Source organism: Corvus brachyrhynchos, unplaced genomic scaffold, assembly GCF_000691975.1.
Source record: "Corvus brachyrhynchos isolate BGI_N302 unplaced genomic scaffold, ASM69197v1 scaffold70, whole genome shotgun sequence".
NCBI lineage: Eukaryota > Metazoa > Chordata > Aves > Passeriformes > Corvidae > Corvus > Corvus brachyrhynchos.
This window is the reverse complement of record NW_008236217.1, coordinates 7487261-7505202: the sequence shown is the minus strand read 5'-3', so window position 1 is coordinate 7505202 and position 17942 is coordinate 7487261. Positions and strand designations below refer to the sequence as shown.

The window sequence follows — 17942 nt, the reverse complement described above, 5'->3', positions numbered from 1 at the left end:
ATTTTGGAATAAAATATCAAATAGAATTGACAACTGCCTAATGCAAAAAAATCAGACCACAGCTTTTACTGAAGGGTAATGTCAAAGCTCTGCATTCCATATGGATGTCACCAAAAGGAGTTGTGATTTCATCAACACAGCTGCTAGCTTTGTAATGACATATGGGAGTAACTTTTTTTTGATGACTGTTCTTACAGCAATGTTTCCTCTACCTTCTGCGTTTTTCCTGACATCATGACTTTAAATATGAGCCCAATTTAAAAAGCAGTAGTAATTTCTGACACTTTTTGTATTTGTGTTAGCAATCTGATTTATCTCTAGAATTAACATTGTGTCAAATCTACTATTTCCTGAAGAACCAGATATAACTTTAATTTATTCTGTAGTTGTGAGACAGATATTTTATTCTAGGATCCATTTTGTCTTGTACAGTTCAGTGTGGACTTAGACTTTTATACACACCCAGATGAGTGAAAGTCTTTGTGGACTTCACTTCTACAGGATAGATTAGGGAAGAAAAGTAATTATGAGATAATAATATCAAGGACCTAGCAAGGATAACAAGGATCTTTTGTATTGATCTTACCTCAAATATAATATCATTATATCAAATCAATAAATATGATGACAAATGCATAATAACAGCGTAATAACTTTCCATATGCTATGCTATATTTAATGTCATCTTGGGCTATGTAGGAGTTCCTGAACTAAGAAAAATCTGTACAGAGACAATTTGTTACAAACAGAAAAGGCCTCTCTACAGAAGTGGGTCTGTGATCTTTGATTTGTGAGGAACAAATCAAGTATTGCAATTTTGGGGTGGGGGGGTTTAAATGGGAAAATATAGTTTGATATTTTATTTTCTTGACAGGCTTAATATCATACTACTTGAATTATCATCCTTCAATAGGTATTTTTTACTGCAAGAAGATGAAAAAGAGAGATGTTACCTCTGCAATTTAAAGCAGTATATTTTTTTCATTAAGGTTTTTTTTAGTGTATATTAACAACCCCTGTTAGCGGACATAAGACTTTTATTTTTTTTACTGAGAAGAAGCAGATGCGAAAAGCAGGCTTGGTTTACAGCTAATAAGAGCAAGAGTCTGTCTTAATTCACACACAATCCCTTTGCAGGTTCAGTTACTAGGTGAGGCTCTGGGATAAATATTGCATACTTCTTCTGATATCCTTCTCTTATGAAAATAATCTAGGTGAATTTAATGAAAGTAGTAAATAGTGAAACATGAAGTATTTAATGAAGCAATTGATAATATACATAATTATTAACATTGGTTTAGGTAAGAGTTTCCTATTCTATTCTAGTATGTAAAATTTGGTGACTGTAAATACTAACATTGCATTTAAATTAGTAGCAGAAAAACAGCTTTCAATGGAAAAGCTAATTTATGTAAGACTGATACACACTTTTAGAATACAAAAATTTTGTTAAACAATTGCACTTACAATTTTATGGTATACATTTTATTTGTATGGAGTTTTTGCTTTGATAAAAGAATGGTGTGCATTGACATATTTGTATTATGCTGAGATCTACTATAAATCTTGATAAGTTGTGAAAGCTGCATCCATTAAGTTATCTTCCATAACTGAAGGTGAACAAGCAAATATCCAATCACTGCTCTGATAGGACGTCATATACCTAGCATTTTCTTTAATTTTTATTTTCTGTACTCTGTATAGTAGTCATTAAATAAAACCATCTCAAATTCCTTGTTGGCTAGTTCATGGTCAGAGAGCAAAACCACCTAATGTTATCAGTCAGAGTGAAAATAGTGAGAGAATGCTTTTCAAAAGCCACAGATGAGAAAGCCTCTTGAATATAGGAATGCTGAAATATGCAATCAACAGCACGGATAGGAAGATGTAAACTGACATAATAAATGAATAAAATAGATGCTGTATCAATGAACATAAGTTTAAAAATTTCAAATTTAGCTATCAAAGTTCTAACTTTTGAGAGGGTATGGGGATGGGGGAAAGTAGTGTTGTACTAAATATAAACTTTTTACTTCAAAAATAGCTCTATATATTGTAAACTCATGCAAAACCCTTAGGTCATTATGCAGTATCACAGTGGATGTCAAACAAGTTTCAATTCAACCAAAATACACATTAAAAGAATGGAAATCTTTCTCCAGAAAAGAAAACAAATGTCAATAAAAATTCAGCCCCTATCAGGGATGAGGTCAATTTCATTCCTTCCCTGGGACATTCCTTCTTAACTCCTGGCAACCCTAACTCTTGCAGCTCTTGCATCACTCATTAAGACAGTAAAAAGTCTGGCTATTTTCCTTAGTCCCCACACTCCTTTATGGTGCAAAGAGGAAGAGCAGTTTATCCATATAAAATGGCTCTTTTCTAGTATTTTTTTTCTAGCTGGGTCATAAGAGGTCTTCAGAAGGGTCCAGTAACATGAAACACTAACAAATGCATTTCAAACAGTCCAGAAAATGTTGCATAGCACCCAAAATTTTTGCACTATTTTAGCTGAGCAGTAGACTTCACTGACTGGTTTAACAGCTATGTAGTTTGCCCTTGCTATCTGCAGTCACTGCAGTCACTACCTCCTACAGCACATTTATTTAAATTGGCTGTTCTAAATGACACTGCCCTAAGTTCCCTTCACCAATGTCAAGAGAGACTTGTAAGCTCACCTTTCTCTGCAGTAGTTTCTTCATCAGTTTCTTTGTGGAAGAATCTTTATCCCCAGTTGACACCTGTAAGAGCATTATGTGATAAGGAGTCAAAGGCGGCCTCTGGGGAGCTGGAATTGAGGTTGAAGGTCTCACATTAAAAAAGTCATTTACTTCTGGTTTAGTTTTGCTCTTAGGCATTATTCACAGTTTTGCTCTGTCTTCAAACAACAGGAGCAGTGGCCCCACTAAAAGAAAAGAAATCTGAAGCTATTGAATGTGCTTAGAGTTAGTAAATATTAACTTGGGCTTTCAGGAGTCAATTCACAGTGTGTCATTAAAGCAAGAGAGCCCCCACTTTTCATTGCCATCGCCTTATTGTTGCTGCACTTTTTTATTTTTTTTTACCAGACAAGGTATTTCTAATAATACTTTTACACAGCATATGGTTTTGTATGTCGCTGGAGTAAACTTCTTCCTCAGTTGATTATTGTTGTGCCAAGTTGTTTTTTATTGGTACTAATAAATATACAATTAGTGTTTACAAGAAAATACAGAAGAATATTTGTTTGAATACTTTGTAGTTTTGGGACAGACAAGTGAAACTTCAGTATGTATTTTAACATATCTCGTGCATATCCAGAATAGGTTTGCAAAAATCACATACTCAAGATTTGATTGATCTCACAGGAATGTCTTATCGTATGCTTTTAATTATGGAAATATCAGTGTATTGGCTTTATCAACTTCACATTAGAGGATTTTTTCACCATGTATTTCCTTGTATTATTTTCAGCTTTTTTACTTCTCAAGTAACATAAAACGGGATTTATATAAGTAAGGCTTATGTGGCAAATAAGTAGGACAGGGAATAGTCATCACTGACAGAAGTGTTTTGATAAGAAGGGTAAATGCATGTCTAAAAAAGGAAGCACACAATAGTTACTGATTTCAAAGGGATTTTTTTTCTCTCATTGTAAATTAAATTTAACCCAAATAATTTAAGCCTTCAAGATAGCAAAGAGTTAAAGTGAACATAACTTACACACTGAGAAATTTTTGTTATTCTTTTTAATTTTCAATTAAACAAAGGGCTGTTAAATATTTTTAAAGGGCAAATTTAGCACTTCAGTAACACTGACTCAGAATAAAACAGTCTTCTCAAATTAATTTCAGTAGGAATTTCTGTTCTAATATAATCTCAACATATTGTTATCAGTTTCTTTCTTTTTAAGGTGTGCATAAACGTGTGCAGCTATGAATGACAGAATAGCTCAGCCACCTATAGATTATTGTGTGCTAGTCATGGTCTCTACAGTCATTACCAGTAACACAGCTACAGGCCTAAAAGTTCCACTGGCTGCTGGCTAATATTTGGGAAATGTCTGCACTGTAGCAGCACACTGGGTTGTCTTCATTAAGGCCAAGCCCACTGGAAGCATGAAACAGTCCAGAGACAAGCAGATGAGTATAGCTGAATCTGGGGTCTCTCAGTTGGGTTCCACTGCCCTGTGTGGACATAACCAAGTGATCTTATTTGCCACTGTAGATATTGCTAATGAATTCCCCTAAAATGCCCCCCTTACGTGGTTGCCTATGTGACTAACTTTATAGGCAACCATATTTCACTAAGGACAATTACAGTATTTGCTATGAAAACTTAAGTGTTTGTGTGCTTGAAGAGTCACTGTTTAAATGCCTATGGAATTTAAGAAAAAGGAAAAGATCTTATCAAATTAGTTCTGTCATATTGAAAACTTCAGCTTTAAAATATCTTTGTTTATGCCTCTGCATTTGACTTTCTCAGGTGAAATTTTACTGTAAAAAACAGAGCATCTTTTTTCTGAGTTAAGGAAAAGAAAAGAAAAGAAAGCCAAACAAGTCATATTCTTTTTCATATTTTCTTAAGGTTTCTTTTTTTCCTATTTCACAAAGTGGTCAGCCTAGACCTTGTTTATTCAGGGGCTTGCCCAAAGCAATGCAGGCATCCTTCTGCTGTGCTTGTCAGGAAAGGATATTTTAAAGAAAGAAATAAAAAGTCGATTTAATAGCAAAGAGAGATCTTCACAAGTATCTTTCCCTTTTACTCCTTTAGTAAAGCAAAGAACTCTCCAATTACAGCTTCTACTATTATTTTCAGAAGTTTCAATATTATGTGATAACCTGGTATTACAGTGTCTTTTGTCAGAGCACCAGAAAAAGCTTTGAAAAACATTAGCCACGGTTAGAATTTCTTGTCATTTTCACTTGCAGTTTTGATATCATTATAAAGTACTACAATTTTTTCTTCTAAATGGCTCATAGTATGAAACTTTTATTCTGCTTTTTCCTCCAGTTACCCTGTAGGGTGGCATGTTTTTAGTGAACACAGGCAGAGAATCTGTGCTGTACACAGGAGCGATCAGGTCAGCTCCAAAAGGATTTTATGGGCTAGTTTTGTCCATTTTATAAGTAGGCTTGTGGTTACCCAGTAGTTAATGTCTAGCATAAATATGGGCTGTTTCCTAGAAGAGAAGTCCTTTACTACCACCTGCCCTCTGTCCCAGACACCAGTTATTCATTCCAGCCACATTCTCAGCACTGGCTCATGGGGTCACGCAGGGAGTCAGATCAAAGCAATGGTGGGGATTATAACTAACAGGTCTCTTGGATTAGGTTTCATGTACTGATAGGAATATGAGGATTTGTTCCTTGTGTGTGTATGTTCTTTTCTTCCTGTTATATTTCTATACAGATTCTTCAACATAAAGTCTCTGAGCTCTCTAGATCAATACAGGAAGAAATTGCTATTAGTGAACACAGGCAAAGAATCTGTGCTGTATGCAGAAGTGAAGCTGTTTTACTTTGCTGTATTCACAACAGGTGCATTTGCAGGCACTTTCTATACTAGTTTAGGGACTTCCTATGCAGAGGGAAATAGTTCTTTGCTTCCACAGGGAAAAAAAATCAAATTCTATGATTTGGAATGGAGTTGATTGAAAAGATAAGCAATCCTAGTAAGATTCTACTATATAAGCAGTTATAAACCCAATGGCTAATGAAAATGAGTTTTTAAAGAGTGTTTTCCAAATGTTTGTATGCAAGCTTAAGTTGAAAACTTAGGGTCTGTTCAGTTAAATAAAACCCATGCTCTCTGGATTGGGATCATATTCTTCTCTCTCCTTTTCTTTTCTTTTCTTTTCTTTTCTTTTCTTTTCTTTTCATAGGGTGAATAATTGCTTAACTAGGATATCTGGCTTCTGACTTTTAAAAAGGAAATGTTATTGCTTTGGAGAACAATTCAGTACATTTAAAGTGCTGCTTTCAAAGATATGCTAAAATCTTGATGAGATTAGTTACTTCTATTGGAAATTTTTGTACTAATTACCAAACAAATGATCTGACTCAGCTGCAGTAGTCATTACTAAAGAAGAACAAAAATTTTTTTTTTACTCAGTAGATAAATGGAAAAAATTGAAGAAAACTTATTTGAGAATGAATTAGATACTGGTTTAATCAAGTCAACATGTTTCATTTCAGTGTAAAATAATATGAAAAAATCCAAAGTAATGGAAGCTATGGACTTTTCCTATGCACACTTGCCAGACAGGGTGCACAAGGAATTTATATTATTACCTATTTCTAACAGTCCCTGTTCATTATAGACCAGAAACTCAGCCTCGGTTCTCTCAATTATTCTGAGCCAGCACATTACAAGGAAAAGTAAGATGATCTGAGCTTAAAGGTTACTCTGAAGAGTATATTTCTCTCATACTGTTCTGCAATCTCTTCATTGATATGTTACTATCAAAGCCAGACAAATTAAATACTAGATTCAGAACTTCTGCTCAAAAACTGTCATGAATAGGTGACCAGAGTTCACAAACAGTTCAGTGACAGCTCATCAAGAACAGAAAATGGTGTTCAGTGTTCCAGGGAAGGGTACCCTTGCTACTGAGCATGCTTGAAGAAAGGGGATGTCCCTTTCACTGTCCAGTTATGCTGTACAAAACTGTTTCACCAGAATCTGTTCAGCAATTTCATTATAAATATATAACTTGTTTCTGGATGACCAAAACTGAGGTTTTAAGTCCAATATATTGTCAGAACCAGAAATTAGTGCCTTTGTCACTGCTCTGTTAATGAAGTTATTACAATGTTGGAAAATGAAAGTTCTGGTTAAACAACTCTAACTGCTGGGTTTTAAATAGGATTTTTCTATTATTCAATAACTACACTTTTCCTAAGTTCAATATCTACCAGCTATTTTGAAAACATTTTTATAGTTTCCTTTATCTGCTATAATTTCCCTCCCTATGTTTGATCTGTGCTTCTCATAGTTTCTTGACCTTGTCTCATGTTGATGAAGCTACACCCTTTCAGTGTGTACCACTATTTATTTTATGTTGCTCATTTTAAAGACACCTCGACCTAAAATTAACATTTTTTTGCTGGACGCAAGGCCATGCCTCTGTGGGATTCCTCAGGGCAAGAAACACAAGTAGATTATCCAATTTGATTTCTATTTGTAGCTAAACACCATATTCTATGCAGCCTTGTCAAACACACAGATACTCAGATACAGGGCTGGTTCTCTGGATACATGATTCTGTATCTCCACTTCTGCCTGCATGGTTTGTTGAGGACTAATTCTGACAAGTACGATAGATCCAAGCCAATAACCTTTTTTTACAGTGGTGATCCTTAGTCATAAAAATAGTCTCTTGCAAGCAGCTAAATAAGATTGAAAAAAACCATCACTTATTCAATGCTGGGTGGCAGATAAAGTGAAATTCAGGATATGAGATACTTATCTTCAATTACAGATTATAGGGCATGTTAGGCCAAGTTACCCCAACAAGCACAGAGTGCAAATTTTGTTTTGCTGTGCTGCCAGCAATCACTGTACCATGGTGGTAGTAAAAAGGTGGCATTTGAGAGAAAGACCAGTTGGTATATCTGCTGTTATGTGCCCGCACACATCTTGGGAGAGGCAGCAATAATTGTATTTAGGACTTACTCAGATACTGGCCAATGGAAACAGCTATGAAAATGCATTCAAGTAATGCATCTCCTGGTACTCCACTCACACACAGTCCCAGAGTGGTATTATTAATTTTTTCACCTCTGGCAGCACCCTTCAGACTCAATAACAGAAGGAAAGTTGTAGCAGTTTTATGTGTTTTCATTTCTATCCATCTGCCTTTCGGCAATTAGTGACCGTGGGGGATACTCTAAAACCCAGCAATGACAAAACAGGCCAGGGTGATGGTGGACAATAAATAAATTTTCAATGTACTGTAGAGAACAAAAATAACTAATTCAACTTGGGTAGACAAAGCCTTTAAAGACCTAAGAAAGCCATAGGCCCCCATGCACGCATCTGGTGTCACTATTTTTGAATATTTCTTGGCTTCAGATTACCACAATAAAACACAAACTTTTTTAAATGCAGTCTACCTAAAGCAAGCAATAAAGGATCTTGGAACCTGTAGGAACTGATACATGAAGAAGGATCATATGAATACTTTTGAAAAGGCAAGGCTTCAACTTGCAAGTATTTGAATTTCATTCACATCAAGGAGAGATTGATACCATGGTGCTATAATGATGAGTGAAAGGATGAAATTTAAAAAAAGATACATGAGACTGGAATTAGGGAAATACTCCCTACTGTTCTGATATTTCAGTTTTCAAAAAATTCTCTTGAAGGAAAAATCACCTAGAACTTCCAAAACTAGGAGATAGACTTTGGAAAACTTAGCGGGGAACAAGTTACTGAGATCTGAATAAGTGAATTGCCCCTTCTCTATCCTTACTTCTGTTAAAATATTTCTATATAAAAGTTTTTCTTTAGACACTAAAAGGGGAAGTTTTCAACTTTAACAAGCTAATATGATCTCTATAAAACCTATCATTATAAACTAAATTGTTTAACAGGGGATATAGCACTAAGTATGCTTTAAAGGAAGGTTTAAATGTTAAGCCTAAGGACTGTTTATGTTACCAGAAAGTCATCAAGAATGGAGCATATTTGAAGCCTATGCCTGTGAAAGAAGCAGAACTTTTTTTTAACAATGCTTAAAATATGTCAAGTCAAAACTCAAGAACCTTTAGCACCATTATACAGCATCCAGAACATGCTACCATGTTCCAAACAGTTGGTCACAGCCATCCCCATCAAAAGTCGGCTCCAGAGAGTAATACCTTCAATATCTGGGTTGAGGTGGTAGTTTTATTGTCATTATAACTTTTTTGGTTCACTAAGAACACGAAAATTAAAAAAATTGAATAAATGATAAAATTACAATTTTGTGCAGAAGCAAAACCAAGACATTTCAGTGTAATATCAAATGATAGAATACCTTATATTATTGTCAGTTACTTGATTTATTCCTCAAAATGACAATATTATTTTAATAAATAAATGAAACACAAGATTATGTTTGGCTTTTATGTTTAATTAAATTTCATGTTGGCTCCAAGAGATCTGCAGGATGAAAAAAAATGTCATAGATGTTTCAAAGAACAATTGTAGAAGGTAATGTTTACACATCTTTTATGTTAGATTAGGAGAAAAATTCTCTGATGATTGATGATATAAAGATAATTTCTGTTAACATTGTAAGCTAGTAGCAGCAGCTTGTTTTCATACTACCAAGGAGTTTACCTGAGCTCCATGCAGCTTATAACAAAACGATAATTTCAATTTTGATCTTCAGAGAAGTGAGCTCCGTTAAGTACTAAAGACTGTCATTGCTGTAATGTTTGAGACTGCAGAGATTTGCAAAGGTTTCCTCCTCCCACAGGCTTTGGCTATATTTGTCAACTCAATGAAGACTGTAGGGTGAAACCTGAGGAGTGCTGATCCCATGTATCTCCTGCTGACATCAGTAGGAGCTTAGCACCTATCAGCATCAAAGGGTTTTGTGACTGCAGCTGACTCTCAATAACGCAAAACAATTAAAAATAATAGCAAATGGGACAAAACCCAAATGATACAATAGATACTGGGAAAAGTTTTAAAGATATCCTAAAAATTCAGGATCATCTTAGTTTTACAGTTTAGCATCTCAGTTGTGACCAGACTGTATCAGGAAAACATGATACAGAATTAAATTCTGAATAAAAGGCCAAGTAAATTGTATAATGGTGAGAGTGGCTGTAATCTACATAAAAATTAACATAAAGTCAATCTAAAGTAACACTGTGATAGAAATCAGCATTGTGTGTCTCTTGTGTCTTTACTTTTACATTTAAATGATGTGCACCCATGATTAACATTTAGGCTTTTGCTTTCTGTCCACCACCAAATCTATTTGGTCTTTGACCCCGGAATGATTTTTTGCCTGTCTGTAGAGCTTTACACAATGGAGGTTCTGAACCATAAGGGAAGCTCCAGTGGAACACATAAAGAATAGTAAATAGCAATATTTACGTTATCAAGGCCATAGTCCCCACATACGCTTCTCTAAGGATTCTAAGCGTAAGTGTCCATTTGTCAGATCTTCGTTCTTTCTGCCATACTACTTCTCAGCCTTAGCAAGATGTTTGTTGCAGTGGTCTGGTGTGTTTATTAGCTTAATCTGAGTGGTCTGGATTTACTTTGGAGGAAGCTGATTGAATGTCACCCGCCTATTTTAGAGTTGACAGAAAGGCTTGGCATATTTGCACTTGCTTGTGCCTGGAGTCAGTGTAGTTAGGACTTGTTCTACTCCCATACTATGCTTTGATATCTTTTCATATGAACCCATGCAGAAATACTAAATTTATTTGTCCTCAGGAGAGTCAGGAGTCCAGAAGCCCTAAAGATAAGAAATCACGACAGAGACACTTTCTAGTCATAATAAAAACATAGCGAAGCCTGATTATAAGTGGAATTGCAGTTGCAATACCACAATAAAACTGAAGTATGAAAATGAATTACAGGAAGTCCAAGAACACAGATGAGACCTCTAAATTATGATGGAATAAGTCAGATTTTGCCACAGGGCATAAGCATCAACCTGCAGTTTCCTTTGAAAGCTACTGCAGATGCCAGGGCTAACAATAACTCAGTAACTGAAAAGGCTTTTCAACTGTACAGTATCCAATGTATAAAATCAGCTGAGATCTCTCTGAAGTGGATTGTGTCTCATTTTTACTGCCAGCTAGCCTTTCAGCCTTTCAAATGTTCAGAATGCATTGCTATGGAGAAAATCACTGAAGCATGAGCTGCCATATGAGCTTTTAAAGTTCTGTTCATTACTTCCCAGTCATGGCCATTGTTTTTCCTTTTCAGAAAGGCAACCTATAATCTCTATCACTATCTTGTATAATCAGCCTTCCATGCCCTCTTCTTCCTTATTTCCCTCTTTCCTCCCACTTTGTTTTCTGTTTGCTGAGACGTCTTCAAACACAGGACTATGTGTTTGTGTAACCACTGTGCCAAAAGTTGTAGAGAAGTCTACTGGCTTACAGATATGCAGCTTCACAGTGAAATATCAAGTGTTACTGCAATGTCGACCTAACTGGACATCCATGACTGCCAACTTCATAGGATAGACTACTGTGTTGTTAATGTACCTTACAAACATAAAAAGTTGATTTGGGATATAATTAATCAGGTGGTTTAGGTTTTGGGGGGTTTTGGTGGTTTTTTTGTTTGTTGATTCTTTTATCTAATCATATGGTGGAATTGCAATGACACCCAGCTAATTTTCTAAACACATCTTACACTGCAGATTCCCTTCCAGAGGGACCAGTGATACAACAGGACTGGAGCTATAGCCCAATTTACAGTAAACATACAGTCCTGAGGAAGTTTCTCTATGCCTGCAAGAAATTATTCATCATGAAATAAAATGAACTATTCATTTGCAAGCAGCTAATCTGTACTATCAGCTGTCTGCATGGCTGAGTAAAGCCTCCTCGTGTAGGTATTGGTAGCATCACTTTTCTGGGAAGAGCCAGGCTTGTTCGTGTAGGTATATGTGATATTATTAGCCTGTGTGAAAATTATTCCTCTTTAAACCATTAAGTGAGGCCAGGAATTTAGGTAATTGGAATTACTTTTTTTTTTAGGTCTTCTTGTTAATTTTTAGTGTATAAGCTATTTCTTCATAGGTTCAGCACAGTGGTGTAATACGCTGAAACTGTTATTGTGCCACTTGTATCTGTTTTCATGTTTGTAACTAAGAGATATGCCAAAGATGTATGGCTCCTTACTGGATATATCACTGCAAACATAGATTTAGCTCCGCTAAATTAGTAAGAATGACTAATCATTCGTTTTCTGGTCCATTAATCAAATACATTTTCTTTGTTGAAAGCCTCTTCTCACAATCACTACCTGTTTTAATAAGATCTATAGCAACAATCCTGAAATTTCCCCAGTCTAAGAGAATTTGCACATTTTAAGAAAACTTTTCAGGTCAGTGGGATTCCAACAAGGGTCAGAGTCTTTCTACGAGGGTAAGTAGAACTCATCCCAAAGTAATACTGGTGTAAATATTTAAGTGTCTGTGACACCCTCACTTTCAAGATGGACAGTGAGATTATTTGCCAAAGGACTTACTCATCAAATCGGGAGGGTGAAGAAGTGATTTGAAATTAATATGTGCACTATACAGTGCAATTTGTTGCATTGTTTGTTGCACTACTTGTGAAATAACATTTTTCATCATGTCTTCAATCTTTATATTCTGCCTAAATTTCATTACCTCTGAGATGGATATACAAGAAAGGATAATGCTGAACCAGAAGAACTGGATCATTTAAACTTAAATCCAAGACTTATAGTCATCAACAAAAAATAAGCACAACAATCAGCTGAATTGTGTAGATGTGTTGTTCTAATAACAATTTTTCAGAAAGATCCTAAGCGCATCGTGAATTGGCTCCAATGGTATTTACCATAATTTCACAGCAGTTGCACAGATTAGACCTGGATAATTTTTGAATGTTTCATTCACACAAAAGAGCAATTTCAAAGTCCTTTACCAAAATTTGTGAGATCATTGTTCATATAAAGTAGCTGGGCATACACAAGAGAATTTAATATTCTGGACTGTTTTGTTCTACAGATGACATGAGCCAAGGTCTCCTTTCTCTGATCTTGATGGGCTGCTCAGGTAAATGATAAAGATCTAATGAATTAGAGTAAAGACTAATAGCTAACAGATGTACAGACGCTATCCACTCTATTAATTAATGCTGCTGTACATTATGTGGAACTAATGCAAATTACTGTCTGCAGAATGTTTACAGATTGGAATTGTGCTTAGCAACTTGGTGACAACCTCAGTGTAAGTTTTTCCAATATATTAGGAAAATGCTGTGAAGGAACTAGTAAGGTACAGTCACTGTGACATTTCTTCATGACCTTTAGGTTCCAGTCAGTTCTCCTTGTTTAAGAAATTTTTCGTTCAGTTTCAGTTGGTTAAGGCTGCATTTTATCATTACTTTTAAACAGGTAAGACAATACTGATTTTTTTCTACAGTTAAAAATTATAACCCCAGAAAATTAGTATTGCTGATAAAATGGTCTTCAGTCTCAAAAGACTTATTTAATTAAGTATATCTATAATTAGAGATATAAACTGTGACACTTTAAAAACTCATACTCTGGTGCCAATACGTCCTTCAGTGTATGTCAAGTTTTACAGACAGCTAAAATTTCTTTTTTCATTCACTTCTCAAAGATGATTTGTCCAAATATTACAGCGATTTGTTTATTTTGATATTCAAATGATTTTAGACTCAAACTAACATTTAAAGGACACTCAATGATGAGTTGCAAATTGCAACTGAAATGAGTCTTGTTTAGTTGATAGTTTAGTCATCAACTGGTTGTCTCTTTTACATAATTGCTATGCATGCTGGAATAGAAATCTTCTCAATTTATTTCTTTTCATAATACAAAAATACATTTAAACAAATCAATTGTTGAGTTTGGCCAGTGTTTAACAATTCCCTGTATTCAGCTCAAACACTTGAGCTGATTCTTAAGGCGAAGAAAAGAGAAATATTAGTAGTTAAAAGAGGAAGAGTGAGAAAGGAAGTATACTTCACCTGAAGCTCAGAAGTTAGGTGTGATATGTACAAGACAGTGAGAAGTGATAGAATCAGTAGCAGAAATTACTACAAATTTGGTGTAAACTTGTGTTTATACCACACACGTGGTATAATACGTGATACCATGATATTTAGATGCTGTGTTTAAGCAGTGCCATTTTTAATGCCTCTTGTAAAAAATATTTTCACATCCAATAACCAAAGCCAAGCTTACTTGCTGTTTCAGGGAGTCAAAGTCTTCTTTAACATGTTCCTAAGTGTGAAAATAATTTTTTTCATTCTCAGCGTAAAAATAGATACATCTGCTCAGTAGTATTCGTGAGCAAGTTTTAAGCAGTAAAAAAAATAAGCATTTTTATTTTGCAATGAGGTCTTTACTCCATGTTGTGTATCACTTATGGAATTAATTTTGATCATTAAAACTACCTTCCAGTCATTTGTATTAAGTACAGTATTTTAATATTTATTATTTTGGTTCTTGAAACAGCTGGTTTATCGGAGACTTCCACTCTGAATTCAGGGTTTCACAGTATTATTGGGCTACTATGAACTGAAATAAAAGCAAACAAAATCTAATCTGCTACAATATCAAAACTGCTGCAGTGTTTATGACTCCACTTGATCTCTGGTAAACAGTGTGTTAAATTTTTATTTAACATAGCCAGAAATTCCCGAAGCCTTTGCCAGGATTGTAGAAGGGAACAACCACTTGAGGTTTGGGCTGCCTGCAATCATGTAATTAGCTTAACTGAATACCAGAAGTTCTGAGATGAGGTTATTTATGAACTAATTGACAGTCTGCACTGGTTTACCATAGGAAAGAGGAAAAGATAACCTAACAGGAGAAAAAGCTACCCTTAAAATGGAACTATTAGAGCAATGAAATTACTCGGTTTGCATATTTCCAGTCTTCTTGAATTTATGGTTCCCTTGCTGGGAGAAATTTAACCACTGTCTGCTGAGGAAATGTTTGAGGTTTTTTTTAAATTCTTTTGTGTCAGCATCCAAGCTTCCCTCATAGTACATTGCTTAACATCTCTACATTCTGGTTTTAAACATGGTAAACAGCCTTTCACACCTAATCAAACAATTGTCCTGATCAAATTCTCTTTCCTACTCAAACATCTGTCAACATGTTTAATATAAGAGATTTCAAAATGTTTGTAATCAGGGTCAGCTCGGGATCCTAAACAAGTTTTAACTTTGCTCTTCCAAAGCTTCTTGTGTTCTGGTTTGTTGTCCATATAATAAGGGTAGTGGCACATTATTTCCTGTCAGGGCAGTTCTGAAAATAAGCATAACAAGATCTATGAGCATTCAAAAGAAAAGGATCTTTGTATTACATGGGTAACTCTATGATATTTATTAGCATTTATAATAATTTGTAATAACAATTCTTTGTTTTTAGAGTCTTGGGTGAAAACATTATTACTAATAGGTCTCATTTGCAATTTTCGAAAAAAAGAAACAACAAAGCTCTTGTTTTCATATAGCTATTTTCAGTAACTTGGATATGGTATGCATCCTTGCATACCTAACGCCTGTTGTCTTCCAATTTCTTTGATTGTAAAGGTCATCATCAGCATAAATTGAACCATAAGTAATAAGATTTAAAGCTGGGTAAGTTGAATCAGTTGACAGTTAAAGAGTTTAAAATAGCCTACTATAGCTTCTAGTAGCTGTGTTGCAAGCAATACACAGGATTTCCTCCATGCTGCTCCTCAGCTGAACCCAAGCTGAACCCCTTTTTTGATGCAATCATTTGATCAAAAATGAGCAGCTAAAATGAAAGTAATTTTTCAAAAGAGTACATGATTGCTGTGTGCGAAGCTCTGGTTAACCAATCTGAAATATTTCAGTCAGACTCCTTCTCAAAACTCCTAGACTTATCAAATGATACAAATAACTTTTCCAGATATTTACTAAGGAGATAAATGTTTACCTGTATTAGGAAAGAAATTGCTTTCCTGTCAGTTCCACATTGCCCTTCATAGTCTTCCCCTCTGTCCAAAAGAAAGTATATAGCTGCAGAGTTGTTTGTTTTTTTTTTTAATTCAAACCCATGATTTTCACATATTTAAGCAATTGTTTGTGCATTGTAGGACTCTCCCAGAACATGTGTGTAGCTATACACCCATTCACACAGCTTTTGGAGTAGTGACTGCACATAGGGAAATAAGAGCATCCCTCTTTTATAGAGAAGACTCGTGTTCCATTCTCTGAGGGTTTGAGGTCTTCTGTGCTGCTCCCTATTAATTTTTCTCCATCATTTCTCCAGTCTGTTCATTAATGGTAGTGAGATAGTTATGTCTGTAGAAGGATATTGATGTTGGCAGGACTGAAGGGAATTATATAAATTAGAGCTGTTTAATTTTCAGTAATCACAGAACCTTCAGAAGGAACCAGTCATCTCCTCTGTGACTGCAGCTGTAGGTTCTCCTAAGCTCTACCACAGCTTTAATGGAAGTGAGGGGATTCCCTTTCCTGTCTCTCAGATGGATATAATGGTAACATCTCTTAGCAGCCTTCTGACTCATATGAACAAAACTAGGAGGGATGAAGATGGATTTATATGCATTTTCTCTTTCATTTTGAAAAATTTTAGCTGCTGCTTCTTGCTGAAACACCTTACTACACTGAAAATGAATTATCTATTTAGTCAAAAATATTTGGCCAAGATATTGACAGATTTTTGAAGAGAGCTGACACACATCTGTGCTTGCTACAGTTAGTAAGTTTAGCAGCTGCTCTAGGGAAACTGAACACCTAGAATTGGTACCAGGCATGATATAGGATTCTTTCAGCTCATACTGCAGAGGATTTTGAGCACTCTTTTTCTATCACCTCTCAGTTTCCTCTTTCTAATAAAAAAGCTTTGAAAAGTTTCTTTTGATACAAAGCTGTTTGTAAGGAGCAATCAATAAAACATGTTCCAAGCTGGTCGATAGAGTAGTATGGAAATTAGAGTAGGTTGATAAGCTGTGAAGGGGGTGAGTAGAAGAGGGAGTGATAGTTACAGAACCAGAACTCTGAGCCTGATATGGTGGAAAATGGTAAGACAGAAAGGTGTGCAAAAATGGTGTGGTTATTTACATCAGAGCTCCAGGCTAGGAAGGTGACAGCAGCTGTGTTTTGAGTTGACTTGAAAATGGAACCGTTTCTGTCAAGGAGGCTAGAACTGGAAGGATTGGTGTCGAGATGGAAGATTATAATGGGGTTTATATGGTGCAACTGTGTTAGTCAATAAGATGAAAGCAACACCATGTTAAGAAGCTTGGGAACAATTAGATTGATTTTGCTTTCTCCCTTTTAAAATTTTATTTTCTATGATGTACCCACTCTCTTCTTTACTGACTGTGTGACCTTTAGAGGTTTTTACTCTTAATTATTTCCTTTCTTGTGGTTGCTCTTAATATGTAGCAGAATATTCAGTCAATGTAGTAAATCTATTTCCTTATGTGTTTAGAAACAATGCACATTATTTATTTTCCAAACTACATAGTAGTTTATGAGAATGAGGATCTACTGCTGTGATTGCTGCTTTTCCTGCTCCATTAACCCACAAAAAGCTCAATTTCTAATGAAATCTAAATCCATTCCAAAGCCAATGAATATCTAATATTAATTCATTTTGTAACACTCTTAAATAAGATATGATGTATAATCTTTGGTTCAGTATATGTATGATTTCTATGGAAGAAGACTGCAAAATCTTTCTCAGAAATTATTGGGAGGGATTGTTTGTGGAGTTTTTTGATTAACTATCCCTAGTCAGTTCCATTAATCTTCATCTGTAGGTGAACACTTTCATAAAATAATATGACTGGCTTATTTTTTGCTGTTCAAATCAGTCATGTTTTATTTCACTCTACTCTTCTGTCAAATCCTGTTTAGATGGGGGGATGGGGGGTCGGGGGGGCTTGTTTTTTGTTGTTGTGGTTCAACATTCACACATTTAACTTATGAATTAATATTTTTGAAGAAGATGCATTTCCCTCTTGACTGTACTGCAGAGAAATAGGAACTCCTAGGCTAATGCTAACGTGTGCTGAAATTGTTATTTGTTCAGTGAATATAGTGTACAGAGTTATTCTTTCACATGTTTTGAGTAAATCCTGGCTCAACCAATTTTCTGTTCTTCCATGTGTAGTATTCCAATGTGAAGTTCATGAGACATTGTAGATATTGTGTGTGGAAATTGCAAATAAGCATTTTTACACTAAGATTTTTATTGTCATTATTGTCTGTGGT

General features: G+C 35.2%; 1 protein-coding gene across 4 annotated transcripts in view; it reads left to right on the top strand.

Moving 5' to 3' along the window:
- The window catches only part of PACRG (PARK2 coregulated), a 215672-nt gene that overhangs the window by 167829 nt on the left and 29901 nt on the right, over positions 1–17942 (top strand). The window contains exon 7 of one of the 4 annotated variants that reach the window (XM_017746163.1): positions 12701–12748. The exons of the other annotated variants lie outside the window; for them this stretch is intronic. Within the exon in view, the coding sequence (XP_017601652.1) occupies positions 12701–12748 (48 nt within the window). The remainder of the gene's footprint in view (positions 1–12700; positions 12749–17942) is intronic. 4 annotated transcript variants of the gene reach the window in all.